General features: G+C 42.7%; 1 protein-coding gene and 1 long non-coding RNA gene across 4 annotated transcripts in view; one reads left to right on the plus strand and one right to left on the minus strand.

The window, feature by feature from the left end:
* LOC125742421 (uncharacterized) overlaps positions 1–19,933 on the minus strand; it is a 59,124-nt gene that overhangs the window by 27,184 nt on the left and 12,007 nt on the right. The window lies entirely within an intron of this gene.
* Positions 1–19,933, plus strand: part of mad1l1 (mitotic arrest deficient 1 like 1) — a 135,936-nt gene that overhangs the window by 18,843 nt on the left and 97,160 nt on the right. For all 3 annotated transcript variants that reach the window (XM_049014360.1, XM_049014361.1, XM_049014362.1), the window contains exon 11: positions 16,713–16,857. In XM_049014360.1, coding sequence (XP_048870317.1) covers positions 16,713–16,857 — 145 coding nt within the window. The remainder of the gene's footprint in view (positions 1–16,712; positions 16,858–19,933) is intronic.

Genomic DNA, 19,933 nt, shown 5'->3' on the forward strand with positions numbered 1-19,933 from the left:
TGAAGTTATAATGAAGCATGCATTCGTTTGAAACCTGTACACACCATACATGTGCTTCCTTTGTCGCTTCTGCTCCTGCCAAAACTAGGAATTTAGGCTTGAATCAAATCACACAAAAATCATTATATTGTCATCAGACTGTTTATTCGTAGAAAGGTTTTGTTTTCCCACATTGTCTGCTTTAATGTACTGAAATTGATAAACTAATTTAATAAATGGATAGTATTGTGCATTTTACTTTTTATCAGGCATCTGAAAGCATTTCTGTTTTTAGTGTTTGAGTCTTCCTTGGATTTACTTGATTTCCTCTCTCCCCCGGATGACTTGCTTTTATTTTGACTTTGTATCTTTCCTTTGAGAGAGTGTTGCTGAAGAAAGCCTTAGGAGTTGTTGTTCTTAACAACTGCTTGTTTTGCCTGTAAGTTGCAAGTTGGTGCTTGAATTTCTGATGAAATCTGTGTTGTCCGAGTTCAGCTTCTGCCTGTGAACCTGTAATATCGATGCCCTGGTCTGAGGTTAATATTAGAACAACTTAAGTAATTTCAGTCTTCATTTAATTTACCTTTTAATTTGTGAAAAGATTGTAAATCAATACAGGGCCTTCTGGGATAGGTGACTACGATAACCCAGAAATGGTTTGATTTTTATTTTCTTGGCAGCACTTATTTGAGTGTAAAAATCTTGTGTGGGGTTTTAGTGTCATAATGGATTTAGGAATGTAATCCATGTTTCTTTATAATGGTAAAACTGCAGTCCTCGAAAGAAGCTTAGGTTGCAGAACCTTCTAGAAGCTTCTTGGTATTTCAAGCAGTTAATTTTACGTGAGGGCACATGTGATTCCCTGCAGTATAAATCATCATTAAGTCATTAAAGAAGTATGAATGAGGGATAGGACTTACTCCTGTTTTGTACCACTGTGTACCACAATGAGCAGGAAGCTGTAGGCCAAGGTTTTGCAAATCTGGACCTTGATTCCAAATCCAGGCCTTTTTCAGTTCTCCTAGGTACTTAGTTTAATAATTACTGATTCTAATTGGTCAGAGGCTTCACACCTGGTTCACAGGTAAAGGAAGGCTGGAAAACCAGCAGTGCTCGGACCTTGAGGACCGTGATTTGAATAATAGGGCTGTAGGCCCATGACACTATAGACACTCCATAGGCATGGCAGCTCAGGAGAATTTGATCAAAGGATTGTTTAGATGGTGGAGAAAGCACCTCGAACAACTGTCTCACACACACGCACAAGTTGACCTTCAGATATAAGGAGAAATATTTGTAACTCACACCATCCATCAGAAATTCCATGAGGGTTATAGGGATGGGATGTACGAGGACCCCGCTGGTCAGAGGCACAAGAAGCCCAGCTTCAGTTTGGCAAAAGCTTCCTGAGAGAAAGTCTTTTGCACAGATGATATCACTGCTTTTTGGGAAGACAGGCCATGTCTGTGTTCACAGGAAATGAAAACTCATCTATCCAACAGTCAAGCATACAGGGGACATAGTGTTGCTTTGCTGCCTCTGGCGTTGGGTAGTTTGAATGTCTAAGGAATCATGAAATGATTTTGCACCACAGATTTCACTAATAGAATGGGCTTTTGTGCATGCCCTTTACAAAAAAAGTGATCTAGGTTAGGAAGAAGACCATCCCTCTTTTAAAAGGCTGGAACAGTGGTTCGCCATGGGTTTATGAGGCTGGCTGAACGACAGTTCAAAGAGCTTGTAGTGTCCAGCTGCTCCACCACCTTCGAGCTTGATGAAGGGTAGGCTTTCTGTTAAAGTGACACTAACTCTTCGTACTTCGCTGAAATGCGCTTTATACGTTGAATGTAGCGCTAATATCTGATAAGGCTTTAGGCTATGTATCGAACAGACGTGCATGTTGGACACGGCCGTGGAGTGCTGTTGCCTTCTAACTACTTGGGTCTGATTTTCATCATTGTAGGAGCAGGGTTACTACTTCATGTGCAGTTCTTGGTGCTCTATCCACTCTTTAGATTTAATTACCTTTTAGATGTGAGAAATTATTTTATCCAACACCTTTTCTCTGAGCCCAACTGACTGATGAAGACTTAGTATAGATTTGATTTTATTTATTTATTTATTTATTTATTTTTTTTTTTGAAGAGAAGGGGGTGGTTCATTTTCCTTTTTTGACAGTCTACAATGACAGTTGACAAGAAAAATCACCCTTTTAAACCATTAGCAGGAAGGACAGCGTGAGTTTTGTGATTAGTCTAGTAAGGCTGGCACTCTTTAAATGCTGGTTAGGATTAAGAATAAGCTTCAAATTGCAGAGACAATCCTAAAATTTGCAGCTTTGAACTACAGAACAGAAGTTAAAAGGAAGTCTGCCTTTCTCATGTGGACCTGCCACTAGAAAGGCAGGAAATTTTAAAACAAAGGTGAAATTATCCCCATAGCTATATGTATGACATTACAAAACATCTACAGTATTTCCATGTCACTTTGAAGGAGTGCAGCAACAGGGTTTACATCCAACCATCAGCAGTTTCCTTTCAATATAGGACTCTATTAATTATGCTGTACATAGCAGTGTTTATGGGTTTTAGCAAATTTATGTCTTTTTAAGAAAGATGAATGTACCTTTTTAAGTGCATGAATGAAGCTGCATTGTTTTTTTTCACAGATGTTATGGATTTATTCATTCTGTGAATACAGTGTGCTGGAGCGTGCTGTATGCCGCCCTTTGATGTTGGGGACCTTGGATATTGCTCTGTGAGAGAGGAGGAGCCTACATAGAGTCGCTGAGATTGCGGAGGGGAGACCAATTTAGTCTAATAGTGACCAGCGGGCATTGCGTGAATTCCATTGCTATGGGTGGGAAATGTAACGTGTAGGCCAAAGCGAGGCAGAAACAGATGAGTGTTCATGGGCTGGCTGGCCAGTGGAGGCTCGGTGTGAGAGTCTTCTCTGGGGAGAGTTCCCATGGACACGGCTCTCGAAGCTATGGAGTCTGATTTACAGCAGGTGTCCTGGGCCACGTGCCTCCTTTGTCGTCATCTTCCTCCTTCCAGGGCGTGATGCCCCATCACGTTGGGTGTACAGGCACACTGCTGGGCAGGGAAAGGCATAGAGCACTGTCTCTGTACAGCCCTGTCCGCGGTGCTGATCCAGGAGATGCCTGGTGCTCTCCAGGAGGCTGTCTGTACGGCCCTGTCCAAGGTGCTGATCTGACAGACGTGGACTCTCTCCTGGAGGGTGTCTGTGTGGCGCTGTCTGTGGGACTGATCTAGGAGATGTGGGGGACTGTCGTGAAGGATGTTGGTATGGACCTGTCTGTGGTGCTGGTCTCCCGGAGGGCAGCACAGGGTGCAAGGCTCGGGTACAGGATGTTGTTTCCTCATTGGGCATATGTTTGAGTGTATATATAGTTGCACCAGTCTTTTGAATTAGTAGATTTATATATTGTGAGAAGCTTAATGGACCTGGTTCTCCAATGGACTGGCAACCAGACCCCTGGGGTTACTGCCATTCTGCTTGTTTATGGTCCTGTGTGCTGACATCTATAGCTATAACTGGCACAGCAGGGGCACGTTGAAACACACCAGAGGTCACCACTGAAAAGGCGTGTGTGCAGTGCTTTCCACAGAGAGCAGCTTGCTTACTCCCTGAAAGTGGCTTGGGAGCACTGTTGTAAACCACAGCCCTCTGAGGGCCTTTTCATTAAGTTACTAAAGGAGTCCTCCAGAATTCTCCAGAAAGTTTTTTTCTGTATTGCGGTGTTCTGTCCACCCAGACAAAAGTTGTTTTAGCAGCATTTGATTAGGTTGCCTCCTGATAATATAGAACATGACAGAGGCGTCCAGGTTTATATTTCTGCTTCCACTGAAATCCATCTCATCTTAGTCATTTTAATTTCTTCACATCTTAGATTTGCCCAGCAGAAGGAGTGTTTGAAATGTGGCTTCAGCGCTGTAAGCCTGTTTATTTCCCTAAGTTTTTCACTAAGGGACAAATAAAAACTTTACATAATAATACATAATACCTTGTGCATCTATGCTCTACCTTGTTACATCTTAATGGGCAATTGTTCACTTTTTTTAATAAATGCCAAAAAACCTGGGCTGTTAATCTTCTGAATTTTGAAGTGCATTTCTCCAATAAAATATTTAAATCTTTGGAAGGAAGGTCCTCAATATTCTGAACACCCAGGGTCTCCCAGCAGGGGCCAAATCACATGATCATATCAGTTCTACCTTCTTTATTTTGGCTCCCCATCAGTTTTAGGGTCAAGTGTAAGGTTTTACTTTTTGTGTTCAAAGCCTTAAATTGGCTTGCACCATCTTGTATTGCTAATCTACTGTACCTTCAAGTCTGTCAGGTCCTCGAGGTCTGCTTCTGATCAGTTACTGCTGTTAGTCCCACAGTCTCAGTTAAAATCTAAGGGTGACCATGCCTTTGCTTTGAAATAGTCTTCCATTTCAGATTAGATCAGCTCCATCACAGTTTTAAAATCCAGATTAAAGACTTACTCATTAGCTTTAGCATCTTAAATGTTAATGTTGCATGTCAGCATTAGATTGGATTTTATTGTTGGATTCTATATATAGTAATTGCTATTATTGGATTTTATGTATAGCGTGTATTTACTGTGTTGTTCAGCACTTTGGTGAACATTTTGGTGTTAAATGTGCTTTATAAATAAATTGACTTGACATGGCTGTGTGTGCAAACAGCACTGTGTAAATGTGGTGAGCTGATCCGGGACTGGAGGTGCCGCTTAACCTTCCACCTCGCAGCCATGACCCAGTAGCTGGCCTCTACTTGCCAACAGTGAGGAGTAGGAGGGGCCAGCTGTGATGCGGGGAGGCTCCGAAGCCAGTCCTCTGGGGCCCGTGGCTCTGCTTTGTCATCGTTCTTTCTGAGCCCATCTGTGCTCGTGGTCACCCCACCCATCCCTCACGATCCCTTGGTTGGATGTAGACCTGGTCTCTTCCTCATGTGCATGACGGCTTGATGAATTCGCCCTGGTCAGATGCGGTTGTAGGCGTCTTAGGTAGAGGGCAGCATTTTGCACGTGCGTCTTTGTCTGTCCCTGCACTGAAGTATTTGTGCTGCCAGTACTAGCAGATGCTCAGCCCCATTCCTCCAGCTTTCCTGCGTGCAGCCACGTGCCCGTTTCTGTGTGGGGACAGTGTCAGCGTTTTACACTCCTTGGGAAGGGTAGGAAGATGCCGGGGCTGTTTGTGTGCCTTCTGATACAGATTCAGGAATGACTGCAGTTTGAGTAGATCAGAGAAGCTGCCGGAAAAGTATGCGGCTGTTTTGTTTTCGATAGCCCGGCTGGAGTTGTTTGTATGGTGTTAACATTTTTCTTTTTTTTTTCTTACAAAACTGCTGCTTTCCAAGTGCCCTTTACCTTACACTGATGTCATTAAAAATATGTTTGTTCACGTGCTATTCTGGCATGCTGTCCTAGGTGCTCCCCTCTTGTACCCTGTGCTTCCTGGTGCAGACCTCAGTTTCTCTGTGACCTTTATTTGATAAGCAGTTGTGCAAGAGGGATGGCAGTGCTCTTCTCTCTACCGGCCCGAAACATGACTGGCTGAGCCGGCCTCAGAGCGTGTTTGGTTAACAGCCGAGCGCAAGGAACAGAGTTAAAGTGGGTAAACACTGATGTGGGATCTCCAGAAAGGCTTTGCCGTAGTTTATCACCGTGTCAGATCCGAATAAACTGAGCGGTGCGTGTTGACCAGCCGGCCGTGAAGATTCTTCTATAAATAGCACCCAGACACGGCCGTGTCTGCGTATGATTTATTTGGCCGTTCGCAGCAGGTAACATTGGTTAACGGAAGTCTGGCCAGCTCGGCCACAGCCTCCGTATTCCTGCGCTCCCCAGCCGCCTATCGATCTCGCTCCTCGTTGCTTGAGCTGCTTTGTACGCCCACACTGTAATACGCAGTGATGGAAGTGCCTCGTTAGCCAGCTTGCATTCCTTCATAAAGGCAGGGTGTCTTTGTGCCTAATACTTTGATCATAATAGTGCCATTTGAGAAACTCACTTCTTTCTCCCTCTTTGCTTTTTTGTAAAAAGAACATAATTTATTTTCAATTACTGGTTTGGAAAACGTAACGTAAGAGTTTTTCTGGTCTAATAACTGGAGTTTTTGGACAAACATCTAGACCTCCTAGCTCTCTTGTTGGAATGGCCTCCTAATAGAGCAGATGCTGATCAGAGCCAATGCCAGCAATGAAGTGGAATTCAGGCCTCAGTCCTCATGTTGACTGCAGGCTGCTTCAGCTAGGTCCGTCAGGGTTGCACTCCTCAGCATCGGTATACAGCAGGGTTCCCCAAATCCGGCCTGAATCCATCAGTTTGCAGAATTGCCTGATGAAACCCAGCTACTAAACTGGGTACTTAGCTGATTTAAGATGTTAAGAAATGCAAATGTAAGAGAAATGCAAAATGATGTTGCATTGTGGCCCTCCAGGACCGGAATCAAGGAACTCTGGTATGTGTACATGGCTCGTACTAACTATAAGTATGGGATGTGGTGTCTGTGTGTTACTGGACTGCTTTATCTTTCAGAGCTTCACCGTTCTGTGCTGTTTAATGCAGTTGTGATACATTTTGTTTGCATATTAGTTGTTCTGAGGCTGCCTCTTAGCTGTACAACAGTGATGTATTTTGCCCTTGTACAAACACCATGAACATGAGGTACTGTAGCAGTTAATGGACGTGGGCAGCTTTGAGTTCTCCTGCCCCACTGCTCTAATGGGAAGCCTGAGGACTCCTGCCTCCTTGTGTGCTTTCAGAACTGTCAATCTGCTCCAGGTGAGAAGGGAAGCAGCTCCGATAAAGGCTCTTAGTTCTCATCACAAATGTTAATGAAAGGTGAGATTTGCCACGGGCAACTCGGTGATCATCGCCTCCATCACAATCTATCATTTTTATTTGCCATGATCTGCTTCGCCTGAATGTTTCCTACCTTGAATCATCTATTAGTTTCTCTGCTAATTGGTCTATCATTGTATTAAATAGCTCCCGAATGCCCCCCAATTACTTTGTTGTGCTGGGTAATTGTCTTCATTTTAATTTCATTTTTCAGTGCCCGTGCTTTGTATGCTATCTCTCCTGTTGAGAAGCCCCTGCCATGTGGCAATCTGATGTTTGTCGGCAGATCCAGCCCTCGCGCAAGATCAGGCCGTGGCCCCAGGTTCTATCAGTTACTCATTACCACTGTTAGTTTGTTTCCATCCATTATAATCAGCGTGATTCAATTTCCGCGGCTCCCGGGGTCCTCAGTCTTATTTTCTCAATTGGATAATGGCATCGCTTCACTGACCTGAAGGAGAATCATAAGCATGTTCAAATTGGATCATATGTACGTCTCATTAAGTGCAGGAGTGGGTGCTTGGTCTTACAAAGTGTACAAGTGTTCGACTCTTTACCCAACTGCATTTCTGAACGTAAATGCTTGGGCAGTGCTCACGTTATATAAATTCCTGTGAGGAAATTGTCTTCTCGCCTATCTTGTCGTGCTCTTTGTGAGTGACAGACGCACATACAGGTGAGGGAGCTTGGGGGTCACAGTGCAGGGTCATATGCAAGGGACTGACGGTGGCCTGAGTCTGGCACTATGTTTCGTGTTATTGTGGGGCAGCTGTCAGGAGGTGATTGTTTGCTGAGGTTTAGTGGAAGAGGGTGGACAGATTTTTTATTTATTTATTTTTTTTGGGTTCTCTAAATAAATCATTTTTTCCCGTCTCCTCTGTCTGGCACATATGTGAAATAACATTTCCAAGAAACCGTGGAGGAGAGAATGCATACGCAAACTATGATGAATGTTCCCCCACCCTTCTTCTGGATCGTTCCCGCTCCTGACCTGCTACTGATGAATTCTAGCTCATCCCTAGCGTGGGCTTGGCTGTGGGAGATGGAGAGTGCCCGCAGCCCTTGGTGGCTGTCATTACCGAAGGCCCAGCGAGCTCCCATCTGCCCTGCCGAAGGGGCACTAAGGAACTGGCTTCTTTCCACCTGGGCTCGGAGACATTAACCTAGATAGATTAGGATGTTAACGCATTGGCCTGTTTGCGGGGGCCTTCTGCGGCCGTCCCAGGAAGTGCCCGAGTGGAAATGAGAACGTGGACGGGGGCTTTTGGCATGAAGGGGAGCATCGATCACAGTGCTGTGCCTTGATGTATGAAGTGGAGAAGAGCTGTTTAAATTCTCAGGTGAGAAATAGGGGGCAGTTTGTGATTGTGCGGGTGTGGATTCTGTGCTCTGAGCAGAAGGTTGTCTGTTTAAATCCCATGGTCAGTCATGAGACTTAAACCTTGGGCCCCTGAGCAAGGCCCTTAACCCCCAATTGCTCCATGGCCTGGCTGACCCTGCTTTCTCCATTGTATGTCATTTTGGATAAAAGCATATGCTAAATAAAGTGTAAATAGAAGATCGTGGGTGATTTGAAATCTGTTTGGAAGTGCCTTTCAAGAGTGTGTCCTTTAGTTTGTATATGATGATGAAACTATGTTGTTAGCATTCCTACAACAAATTCAGCCTTAACCTTTTGGTTTTGATTTGTGTATGTGCTTTCTGTTTGAGTCATTTCAATTAGGAGCAGCACTTGGTGTGTACCACTGGGCAGGATATGCTGTTCACAAGGGTTTTGTGTAGTAGATGGATCCTTTGGGGGATGTAAAATCAGGTACGATGGGTTTGTAATGTAACATTAACATTGAGAGAATAATCGATTGTGAATCTTGAGGCCAAAGACGTTTCATGTGTTCATGACGTAACACGTCCTGCACTGAACGCAATGCAATCATTTTTCTTGATGTAGAAAATGTTTCCTTATTGCGTCTTAGTCCTTCTTGTGCTATTGGGCAAAATAGCAATATAGTAATATGTGTGTTAAAAGCTTTTTGTTGTGCCCTCCCATTACTGGATTTCAGTTGAAGTTGGGGTTGTTTTAGCTGGGCATTATGGGATTGTCTCTGAAATGGTTTCATTTTGATGGGCAGATCTGCAGGTTTTATGTTAGTCAAATGCATTTCCATTCATTTGACTGCTTTGGAGGAGGAAGCTGTCGGCCATCAGCCACTGCTACATTTCTAATCTACCTTCCCTCTGTTGCATGCTGTCCCACTCCCACCCGACATGACAATCCCTTACTCAGGCTGCAGGGAGCAGCCATGTGTACCTTTAATTTTTTGCTTCAGCTAAGGCCATGGATAAGGGTTGACTTTGCAAATGATGCTGTAAATTAAAAATATAAAGCAGTCATATTATGATGCAGTGCACAGCGGAGGTGCTCTGTCAGATGTTGGGCAGGCCCTTTAAGAGGATTTTGTTTATAGCATTTCTCTTTACTTTTTTTTTTTTTTTTAAATTGTAAACTGAGCAACTGGAAACATCAGTTTGTCCACTCATCCGGCTATCCATTCTTTACGGCAGCTTGTCTTATCAAAGCTTTGTCTTTCTGTAAACTGTTAAAGGAGGAAATGGGTTATACTAGTTGTGGGGCAGCAGCGTATCCCAGGTGGGGCAGCTGGTTGGCACTAAGGGCACTTAGGAATCCCTTGTTCACTCAAAAAAAAAATCCTTTATATGGTGGGTGGGCACCAGTGAAAATACACAGTGCAAAGTTTCATCCATTTTCTATACTGCTTATCCAGTACAGGGCACGAGACAGGGGACACCCTGGACGGGATGCCAGTCCATCACTGGGCACGAGACACTTGTTTTTTCTAGTCTGTGATGAAATGATCACTCAGGGTAAACCCATGCAAACATGGGGAGGACATGCAAACTCCATGCTCACCTGGGAATGAGTGTGGAGGTTTTAGTGTTTAGCTAGTCAGTGTCTGTTGGCCCCCATGTTGAGCTGCGCGCGTCCGATTTTACACAAGGTGCGTTTGTGGGAACTTCTAGAATTACTTGAGGTGACTGATACAGCAGCCTGTATCCAAGCCAAAAAGTTGGTAAGTGGAATTGCCATTTTATTTATATCATGAAACTTATAATTCTCTTCCACTGCTTTACAATGTTCTTGTAAATGTTTTGAAGTCCCTAGCGTCTCTAATTAGAGAGCAAACCATTTATTAATTCCCTGAGTGTTTCTCGGAGCCTCCAAACTCTGTTAGGCACTTAGTCTAGCCGTTAATAAAGACCAGACTTGGATCTCTGCCTACATGAATGCTGATGATTTTAATGGAGATCCTTATGACCGTATGATGCCCTGAATAAGCATTTGGTCTCCCAGTATTGATGATGAAGCAAAATATCAGCCATAATTTGCCTAGAGAAAGTCTTTGGAGGCAAATCTTCATAATCTTCTCCTCATTTGCACATGTCTCTCTTAACAGTAAACTCCAATATAATCTTATATCACACTGTCTCAATAGTTTCTGCCTCGAAACAGTAGTAGGAAGTTTCATCACTTTTCTCCTATTTTGATTGCCCATATTTGTATCTAGTGAATTATATTCACAGGAAATGCAATGAATAAAGGAATGTGCTGAATCAATCTTAGTACCAGAATTGCACAATAGCAAGGGGATGCCTGATGTAAACAGGATTTGTGGAAATGTTTTTTTTTTTTTGTCATAACAATGAAAGAAATGCTAGACTTTGGCAGCTAATAAAGTTGCCTTATATAAGTGTTTTCACATCAGCTGTATGAGCAATAGGAAATATTTAGATTCAACACAGAATGTAAATGCTATTAGATCCTATGGTGGAAATTCGCAATGAATCGAAATGAGGATCCATGGTGTTTACTGAGAGGAAAGCTTTATCAGAGGGAACTCATCCTTTTTGGTAGATCATGAGATGAGTTTTCATTTCTGCTTTAGAGCTACTCAGTTACAGCACTGGAAGGCCGAGTCAGCGTATTTTTCCTACTCTCATTATTGAGATGCCAAAGGAAGTGCATCAAGTGGGTCAGCGTCCCGTTTAACCCAAGGTGCCCGGTCTCGGCCCTGCAGGATTGTAGCTCTTCCGCCCTGTTGCAAATGTTCTTGCTTGTTTGTGATGCTTTTCTTATCTGTTAATTGTTTTATCGATTTGGTGAGTTGGTAGCATTCTCCTGCATTAGCTGAAGTTCGGTGGTATTTTTTCCATTGAGGGAGAATCGGATGTAGATGTCAGTTCAGCAGAATTATTGTTTTGGAGAGGAAAACCATAACTTTGAATAGCAGCCTTAGTCCTGAGGTCAGGAACTGATCCCCACTATCTGATTTGACGTGCTGCAGGAACTGTTTGCCTTTTAATTGACTTGGCCAAATAACCTAGAAATAAGCTTGTCAATAGTAACAATATAACTACCTTACTACTATTTTGGTCTTGATAACGGTGCATTTCTATCATCAGTAAGATTGACAAAATATCCAAAAAAAGATGGTGAATGATGTAATATTGAATGGATGTTTCTTTTGTATGGTTGCATGATGATATCATGATTATATGGCGTATGTGCAATAATCACCAGGGCTTTAGATGATGGGCGTAAATATTTTTCCGGATGCTGGATTTTCTGTTCTATATGGATGTTGACTTGTGCCAAAAATGTAACAGATTAGTAGTACTCCTAAAATATTAATGAGGCGTATTGTTGTGCCCAAATATTAGTAATCAGTATAAATCCGGCGTATCCTTGTGTTTAATAAACGTGTCAGACTTTAAACTAGGGCGGCATGGTGGTGCAGTGGTTAGCACACCTCTGGGACCCGGGTTCGAGTCTCCGCCTGGGTCACATGTGTGCGGAGTTTGCATGTTCTCCCCATGTCGTCGTGGGGTTTCCTCCGGGTACTCCGGTTTCCCCCCACAGTCCAAAAATATGATGATGCTAATTGGAGCCGTAGGTGTGCGTGTGAGAGTGAATGGTGTGTGAGTGCGCCCTGCGATGAGCTGGCCCCCCATCCTGGGTTGTTTCCTGCCTCGTGCCCATTGCTTCCGGGATAGGCTCCGTACCCCCCGCGACCCAGTAGGATAAGCAGTTCGGAAAATGGATGGATGGCTGGACTTTAAACTGTAAAACGTATCGCCATACTTTACCACCAAAGTCTTTTTTCCTTGTTTATCCAGTGTCTCTTCTTTCAAATGATGTATTGGCTGCTGAGTTGTCCCTTTCTTCACTGCTACTTAAGTGCTTATTGGATCCAAAACGGCAGCGTGTGGAGCGCTGTGCTAACCAGATTTAATTGTGTTATACAATTTTTATTTGGCAACCAAAAATATTTGGTGGAAAAAGCTAAAAATTTTATTTTTGGTTTTGGCTGAAACACTTTTTGAAGGCCGAAATTACTGACCAAAATTGTGATGGTAAATACAAGAGCCACCAGCATTTCTTGATACCTTTTCTCTTTGTTAATGGGCCATCGTGTTGCTGTAACGTTTGTCCATCAAGAAAACAATGGGAGAGTCGGTAATCCTCGCGGCTGCAGACGTGCTGTCACCCCCCCAAAAAAGCTGTAAGACTCATAAACAAAATTGTGTTCACATTATACAGTTACTTGCACTTTTTCCTTATCTGCTGCCGGGATAAACAACTGAATTCCAGTTGGCAAATGTACTCATTTTAACTAAAGGCGCCTGTATAAAATGCAATGTGTGTCTGTGTGTCGTGTGTGTGTGTGTGTGTGTGTGTGTGTGTGGGGGGGGGGGGGGGGGCTTCAGAAAAGCCAGCAAAGACTTGTATGGACTGCTAGTACTGGCTATGTGTATTTGTTTTTCTTTGTTTATTGCAGTGGGTTTTATGTAATACTCAAAGGGGTAGTTCAGCCCAAAACTGGAAAAGACGTATTTTAGAGTGGCTTTAGTAGTATCTATCCATATAGGTTGTTCTGCTGCTAGCTGCCTACTTTTGGAGATATTGGCTATAGAAATGTCAGTCTTCTCTTGAATACAATGGGACTGAATGACATTCTTTCAAAATAATACATCTTGATTAATCAACAATGTCCCTCATTCAACATAAGGTACAATACACACAATTACCCTGAAATAAATACCTAAAAATCACTCTGAACACTACTTTGAAAACAAATCTGTTTATAGCCTATAGATTATATCTATTTATGCAAAAGTCTGTATTTTATAAACTTTTCAGCTTTATGATTGAGTAGACAGTGCAGCCATTATTAGGAACATTGAGCCGTTTTGGTTTAGGGTGCTAGATTTGCTGCTGTTATTAACGCTAACAGCACAGTGAAACAAAACGGCTGCATATGCTGTTTTGTGTATTGCCTGGCAGCTAAAGGAGGCTGATGTTCATTCGTTTTTTTTATTTGACATTTGAAAAGAGTATCAGGGCACTTCCTCAATTCCAAATCCAGTCAGTCAGTCCGTCCTGAGGCTTCACACCTGAAGGAAGGTTGTTAAATCAGCAATGCTCAGACCTTGTGGACCATGATTTGAATAGCCCTGGTCTGTATAATGGCATGCACTGTTTAAAAGACATAAAACCTGCTTTTCTCCATCTTGCTGCATTTATAATTTTTTTTTAATTGATAAGCTCAAACGCAAAATAAATCCAATATATTAATTGGAACATACTGATACATAAATGATCAAGTAATTACCCAAAGTTCATTTTGGTTTTGGTATTCAGCTGAAGGGAAAAAAAAATTGGTTTCAGTATTTCAGTAAATTCATTTCTGTGCATGATTAGAATTTAATACACATTAGGATTCACCGAATTTTATACAGGTTACTAACATGAACAGTGGAAAAAACTTTCTGCATTTCTGAGGGACTTCAACAGGTCTGAGACACCTTGTGTGCAGCAAATTAAATTTGATGGTCATTTAATAGCTTTGTCTGTAATGGAGAACAAGGTCAGGATGGGAGCGAGTGTGGTTCACTGGGTCGCGGAGCTCAATTAACGAAGAACCACATCATGCATCTAAGCCGAGCTGCCGACCCGACTGGTAGTTAATCACTGGTGCCGGGATGCTGCTTCCTGCATCCTGCTTTGCACCTGACGTGCTGCTTCCTGCATCCTGCTTTGCACCTGACGTGCTGCTTCCTGCATCCTGCTTTGCACCTGACGTGCTGCTTCCTGCATCCTGCTTTGCACCTGACGTGCTGCTTCCTGCTAACTTTTTCTCAGAACATGCTTTGCTCCTTCTGCGGTTCTGCCCTGTTGTGCCCACCCTGTGTGAGGTACCACAACAGTAGTCCGGCTCTGACTGACCTGATCATCTGTAGCTGACTATTTGACTCCTGGGATAATCAGGCTACTGCGGATGATTTAATTATGTGCCCACCCTTGCCTTTCTCATACTGCTCTCTGGTTTTCCTTTACAGTTTTATCACTGCCCCGTCTATCACAGAGAACATATGACAGTAAGGAGCTGATGTCTCCTGCATTTAGAGAAGCTCTGTCACTGCTTGCATGACCCCGATTGAGCCTCTCTTATTTGGTGTTAGCCTATGATGCAAAGAATGTATGTTTCCAGTCTTACATGTTCATTTGAATGGATAATCCTCAAGTTACTTCAGCAGGCAGGAGGTGCTGGCCACACATGCTGTTTGCCATAATTTGGAAGTTGTCATGATCTTAATATCATGCGGCGTGTGGCTCAGTGGGCTAAGCCTGTGTCCTTGTAATCAGAAGGTCGCAGGTTCAGCACGTCTGCGGGTCCTTGAGCAAGACCCTTAACCCCCAGCTACGGGTGGCAGCCCTTCGCGGTCAACTTACTCCACAAAGAGCAAGTTGAGGGAGGCGTAAAGAGAATTTCCCTACAGGGGATCATTAAAGTATCAAAAAAATAAATAAATAATAGCATGTTGTGATAGTGCTGATAAGAGCGAACTCACCATCCCCTTCTCTGTCTGATAGGTGAGAATGGCAGCTACTTTTCCAGTGACACTATTTTCCTAAACAAGCAATGAGCTCATTATCCCAACCAGAAACTCCTTGTTGCAAATCCATGTCATTCTAGATTAAAGTCTCAGCAGCCCCCCCACCCCCCCAATTGCAATTACACTTAAAAATTTAGACTTATTCCAGGGTCCCTTATCTGTTTCAACACCTGCTCATGTATGAAAATAATGAGTATGCAGAAATTGTGTAAAACTGCTAATTAGTATATCCCTGCATATTTCCATTGACCGTTGTATACTGTGTACAACAAAATGACATGAATAACTCCAGATTAATTATGGTGGATCCGTTTGTCAGCCACGTGTATCCCTTCCCCTCCCTCGGCCCCTCCTGCCTCAGCACAGTGGTCAGCCGTCAGTATCTGCCTGAGCTGAACATTCAGCCTGATAGGAATCCTTACGCTCCCCACTTTGTAAGGCTGTAATGCAACCATGTATAATAATGAAAAAGCCAAACTGACAAACTTTGTATGTTGCACTGCGGCTTTAGTGAGTGTTACTTTGTGCCATGCTATACCTGTGTATGCTTGGAATGACAAGAAAGCCCACTTGATTGGATGCTCTGGAAAATCTGGCATGGATGTTTACCTCAGATATGTATATATAATCACTCTCTGGCAATATGGTAATGCTGAAATTCATTTCCTTTTTGCACTTAATTTTGAAGGTTGACCATTTCAACAGTGGTTTAAGTACTGATTATCAGGAATGAGTAATACAAAGCTTTTATTATTTTTATGTATGTTTAGCCATAAACCTAGGGGCATTTTGGCTTGTGACAGTGTTTGCCGGTGTAGATGTAGAAAACAGCACAGAACACATAAGAAAAAGTGTATTAATGGAAATTGCCTGTGGATGTGAATTTTGGATGCTATGGGGAAATTCTGTTCAATACAACATTGTAAGGATAATGTAAAGGAAATTTGGAAAGAGAAAACTGCCAAAACTTCTGTAGCAGAAAACTTAATTTTCTGTGAAGGTATGTTTCCTTAAAATGTCAGACCACTTATAGCATTGTGTTTATTTTGATTTTCTTCAGATGGTACCGAATTGTACAAAAAGAGCACTTTGTGCTACTTTTTACCTTTTTCCACATTGCATGCTTTTTGTCAAGTTACTTTAGTACTGCTCATTTTCTCAGCATGGATTTCAGCTTATATTACTTTAATATACGGATGGGTGGGAATCGAGCTGATTCTGTCTGACCTGGTGGGTCTGCTTTTGGCTAACTGCAGTTGTCCCTGGTAAAAGTGAAAGTGCTGAAAGGCTAAGGGGTCTCAGGTCCTGATTATTGCGCTCCCTGGCTTCTCACGCCCCTCCTTTCTTAATGTCCGATCGAGTACCGTGTTCCTGCCGTAAGTAATTTCATTCTCACTTTCTAAGGTCAAGTGGGAGGCTATTCTCTCCTCTCAGGATCTATTTTTCTATGAATGCAAATAGACAGCACTGATTTGCATGGGTCGGTGTGGAATAACAGTGTAAGATGCGGCTCAACGAGCATTTGTTGGTTTTTAAACTGCTTGGAAAATGCAATTGGCTAGGTGAGTTAAATTCCACATGGAGGATAATTTTAGACACTGCACACATGCACAGTTATGCCGTTGTGCTGTGCTGATGATGGTATTCACCGTTTTTTTCCTTTCCTAAATTTGCTATAAAAATTTCTGCTTATTTTGGTATTAATCTATGAAATGGATTTTGGGAATTGTTGTTGCAAAATACAGCCCCACTGATTTCAAACCGCCTTTTTTGTACCTTGAATTTCATTGTGTTCCTCATTGCCTTCAGCAGCACGTCAGGTGTCATTGACATAGAGTGCACTTGATGCGGCAGCTGATGCAGCTCTGTCTCTCCCTCTCAGCGCCCGTGCCCTGGAGAAGGCCCGTGCGCAGCTCCAAGGAGAAGTGACGGATTTGCGCACCAAGGTCCTGGAGGAGCAGAAGAAGCGGGAGCAGCAGGACGCCCTGGTGCGCCGCCTGCAGAAGAGGGTCCTGCTGCTCACAAAGGTATTCCTGTCCCCCGATGCTGCTTTTGTGGTCGGGATGGGAGTATCTGTGCCACGTTTTAGTTGGCTGGTGGGTGGCTGGTGTACTCTTAAAGGGAGAGTTCATCATATTAGGTATCTACATCTCTCTGTGTGCGTGACTGGTTTGTAGCCAGGGCCTAAATTGGCCTTGATGTGGGTCTCCATGCCCAAGGCTACATTAGCAAGGTTCTTGATAGTCGGAGTCCCTTTGTTTGCTTTGGTACATTTCGCTGTACATAAGAAAAACAGATAAATATATAAATACATATAATGTATGTAATATATACACACTGGTTTGAATCCCCGACCAGCAAGGCTCCATAATAACACATACAGTAAAATACATACATATGTAAAACGGAATTGTTCAGGTTTGAGACAGATTCTGTCGTTTAAATGGAAATTACATATTGGGGTTTGAGAAGGGATGTGGCCTGACAGAGGACGTGCGCTCTCAGGCTCCTCCTGCATCCAGACCATTCTTGTATTAGCTGCCCCCTGCTATGTCATATCACGTATAGGTTAAATACAGAGGACACATTTCGTTGTGCACTCTTCTCTGGTGTGTCAGCAATGATCAATGATCACCAAATTCTAAATATAAATTCTAAATATATTTAATATGTGTATGTGTGAGAGAGGTTTTGCACACCTTCTTCAGTTTTTAAATGCGGTTTGTTTTTGGAAGACTATTCATGTAGATTTTACTTTGATTAGAATATTGATGCACCTCAAGCAATACCCTGATAAAGCAAAGAACTAAGTTTCAAAAACCTACAGTAATATCTGACAAATCCTACTTCATAACTGCCTATAGGTTTTGGAAGGAGAACGTTTAATATTGCAGCAGTATTTTAACACTGGTTGTTATAATATTCATCTATCTGTCCATCCATTTTCTGACCACTCATCCTGATCAGGGTCGGGTAGGGGGAGGGCTGAATCATAAGTCATTCTTTTCTCATTAGAAATGGAATAGTATCTCTGCCTGACAACAGAATAAGGCATGGTGAGGGAGTAGGCTGCCCAGGGAAGGTGCCCATGTGCCATTTCGCACACTCTGGGCCCATAGTGTGCCAGAGTATTATTACCTTTCAAGTGATCATGTGTTTGTTGTTGGGGATTTTCCTAAACATCCATTATGGGGAAACATGACTGGACACAAGTCTACGTGGGATAAAGGTTTCAGGCTCCTGTCTGGCCAGGACAGTGGCTGGGAACCATCTGGGCCGTGTGTGAACGGGCAGGTTGGAAGTGGATTATGGGTAATTAGGAGGCTGCTCCCTTGTGTCAGGCCCTTTCACTACCTTTCTATTTACATGTTAATGCGAGGGACCTTGTGCAGTGCCCAAGCGGCTGGTGCCTCCTCCATGTTGGCCTGCAGCATCTTTACAGTAGCGATAGATATGCAGCATGGTGTCATTTTCCCCTACTGTGTCCGGTCTTTTTCTTAAAGCCCATGCAGTGTAGCAGCCTGAGCATTTGTAGGGGACATAGTAGTTCACAGTGCACAGAATGCTATGCAATCAAGCTTTGAGATTCATGTATTCTTGCAATCTCAGTACCAGCACATATCTCAGACCGTCTGACCCTGACTGGCCAGGCATTGTTCTGTCTTCCATGTAGGTAATTTTCTTCGTGATATGAATTGCATAAGCAGAGTGTGATAAACGTGACCACCAGAATGCATCAGACTGGTTTGTAAAATCCAAGCTGGTGAGCATCGTAGAAATGATCAGCCCAATTCTACCACAAGGGTAGAAAAGGGACATTGAGCAATGGTAAGGGTTTATCTTAAAAGTGCAGTGAATATGACTGATCCTAATTGTACCCAGATTTGTTTTATTTTTGTGGGCTTCAGCTGGGATTTTGTAAATGTAAATCCAGATTGATGTGCATTGAACTTCTGCACTTAAACCCGTACAGAGAAACACAAAATTGCAATCAGAGGTGATTGTTTATACTCTGGACGTTGGTTTGGTTTTGATGTTTCTGGTTTGGGAAAAAATCATTGACCAGTTTAGGGGTGGCTTAGCAGAATCACTGGTTTCACAGAAAATAAACATAGAAAATGTGGTATTTAGTAACCGTCAGCATATAATTAGTTTGTGACTTGTTCTGATTCTGATAAAGATATTGAAAAGGAAAGTGATCATGAGTAGAACTGTTTTGTCATGCAGGAATCTCTCTGCGAAGGCTGTGATGTGATGACAATTTTATGAAAGCACTTTGTCATTCGGGACACTTTTCCCTCTTGAGAAATAGCCTGCAATAGGAATGATGCATTTTCTTCATCATACCACTTCAAATGAAGCTGCAATTCAACATAAGTATCTTTCCCTTGGATAATTTTTGTGAATGGTGACTTTGAGGCACATTTTTGTGAATAATTCTCTTAATACAGTTTCCTTTACTACTTTACCATCATCTTTAATATTGTAGTGTTTAGTGTCACTGATGCTTTGGGGCTGTGGCATTTCAGTGTGTTGGTATTATAAGTTTTTTCTTTTTTTCAAGATGCTAGTCTTTAGCTTCACAATTGGAACAAATTGTGCTTCTGAAAAGTGTGTTGTCCTTGTGTGCTTTAAATAAAATGCATTATTATTATAAATAAAAATAGTGTTAACTATATCCACTACATTAATGTAATACTTGTTAATTTTAATAATTAGATGTCTAGCGGTTTCCGCAAAATACTTGCTATGAGATGTTAAATGTTTGTAGAGAAACATTTGCCTTAAGTCCTAGACGACGCCCCCCCCCCCCCCCATGCCAGCTAATTTCCAGCAGAGGAAATGGCTTGCTTTGCTCTGCTCTGAATTAATGTGAAGGATGTGAGGATGACTGTGTTTGTATGAAGACGGATTTAATTTCTTCGCCTGTCACAGCTCGTCGTGTATCGTCATACTGAGATGAAGTGCATGCTGATGGCCCTCTGATAACTGTCACATTTGCTGACTTTCTGAAGGGATGCCTGTTTATCAGTCTTGTAATTGTCAACTCATTATTTATTCTGGCCTGTTAATGTTTTTTCTTGTGTGTTTTTGTCATCTTTG

Source organism: Brienomyrus brachyistius, chromosome 5, assembly GCF_023856365.1.
Source record: "Brienomyrus brachyistius isolate T26 chromosome 5, BBRACH_0.4, whole genome shotgun sequence".
NCBI lineage: Eukaryota > Metazoa > Chordata > Actinopteri > Osteoglossiformes > Mormyridae > Brienomyrus > Brienomyrus brachyistius.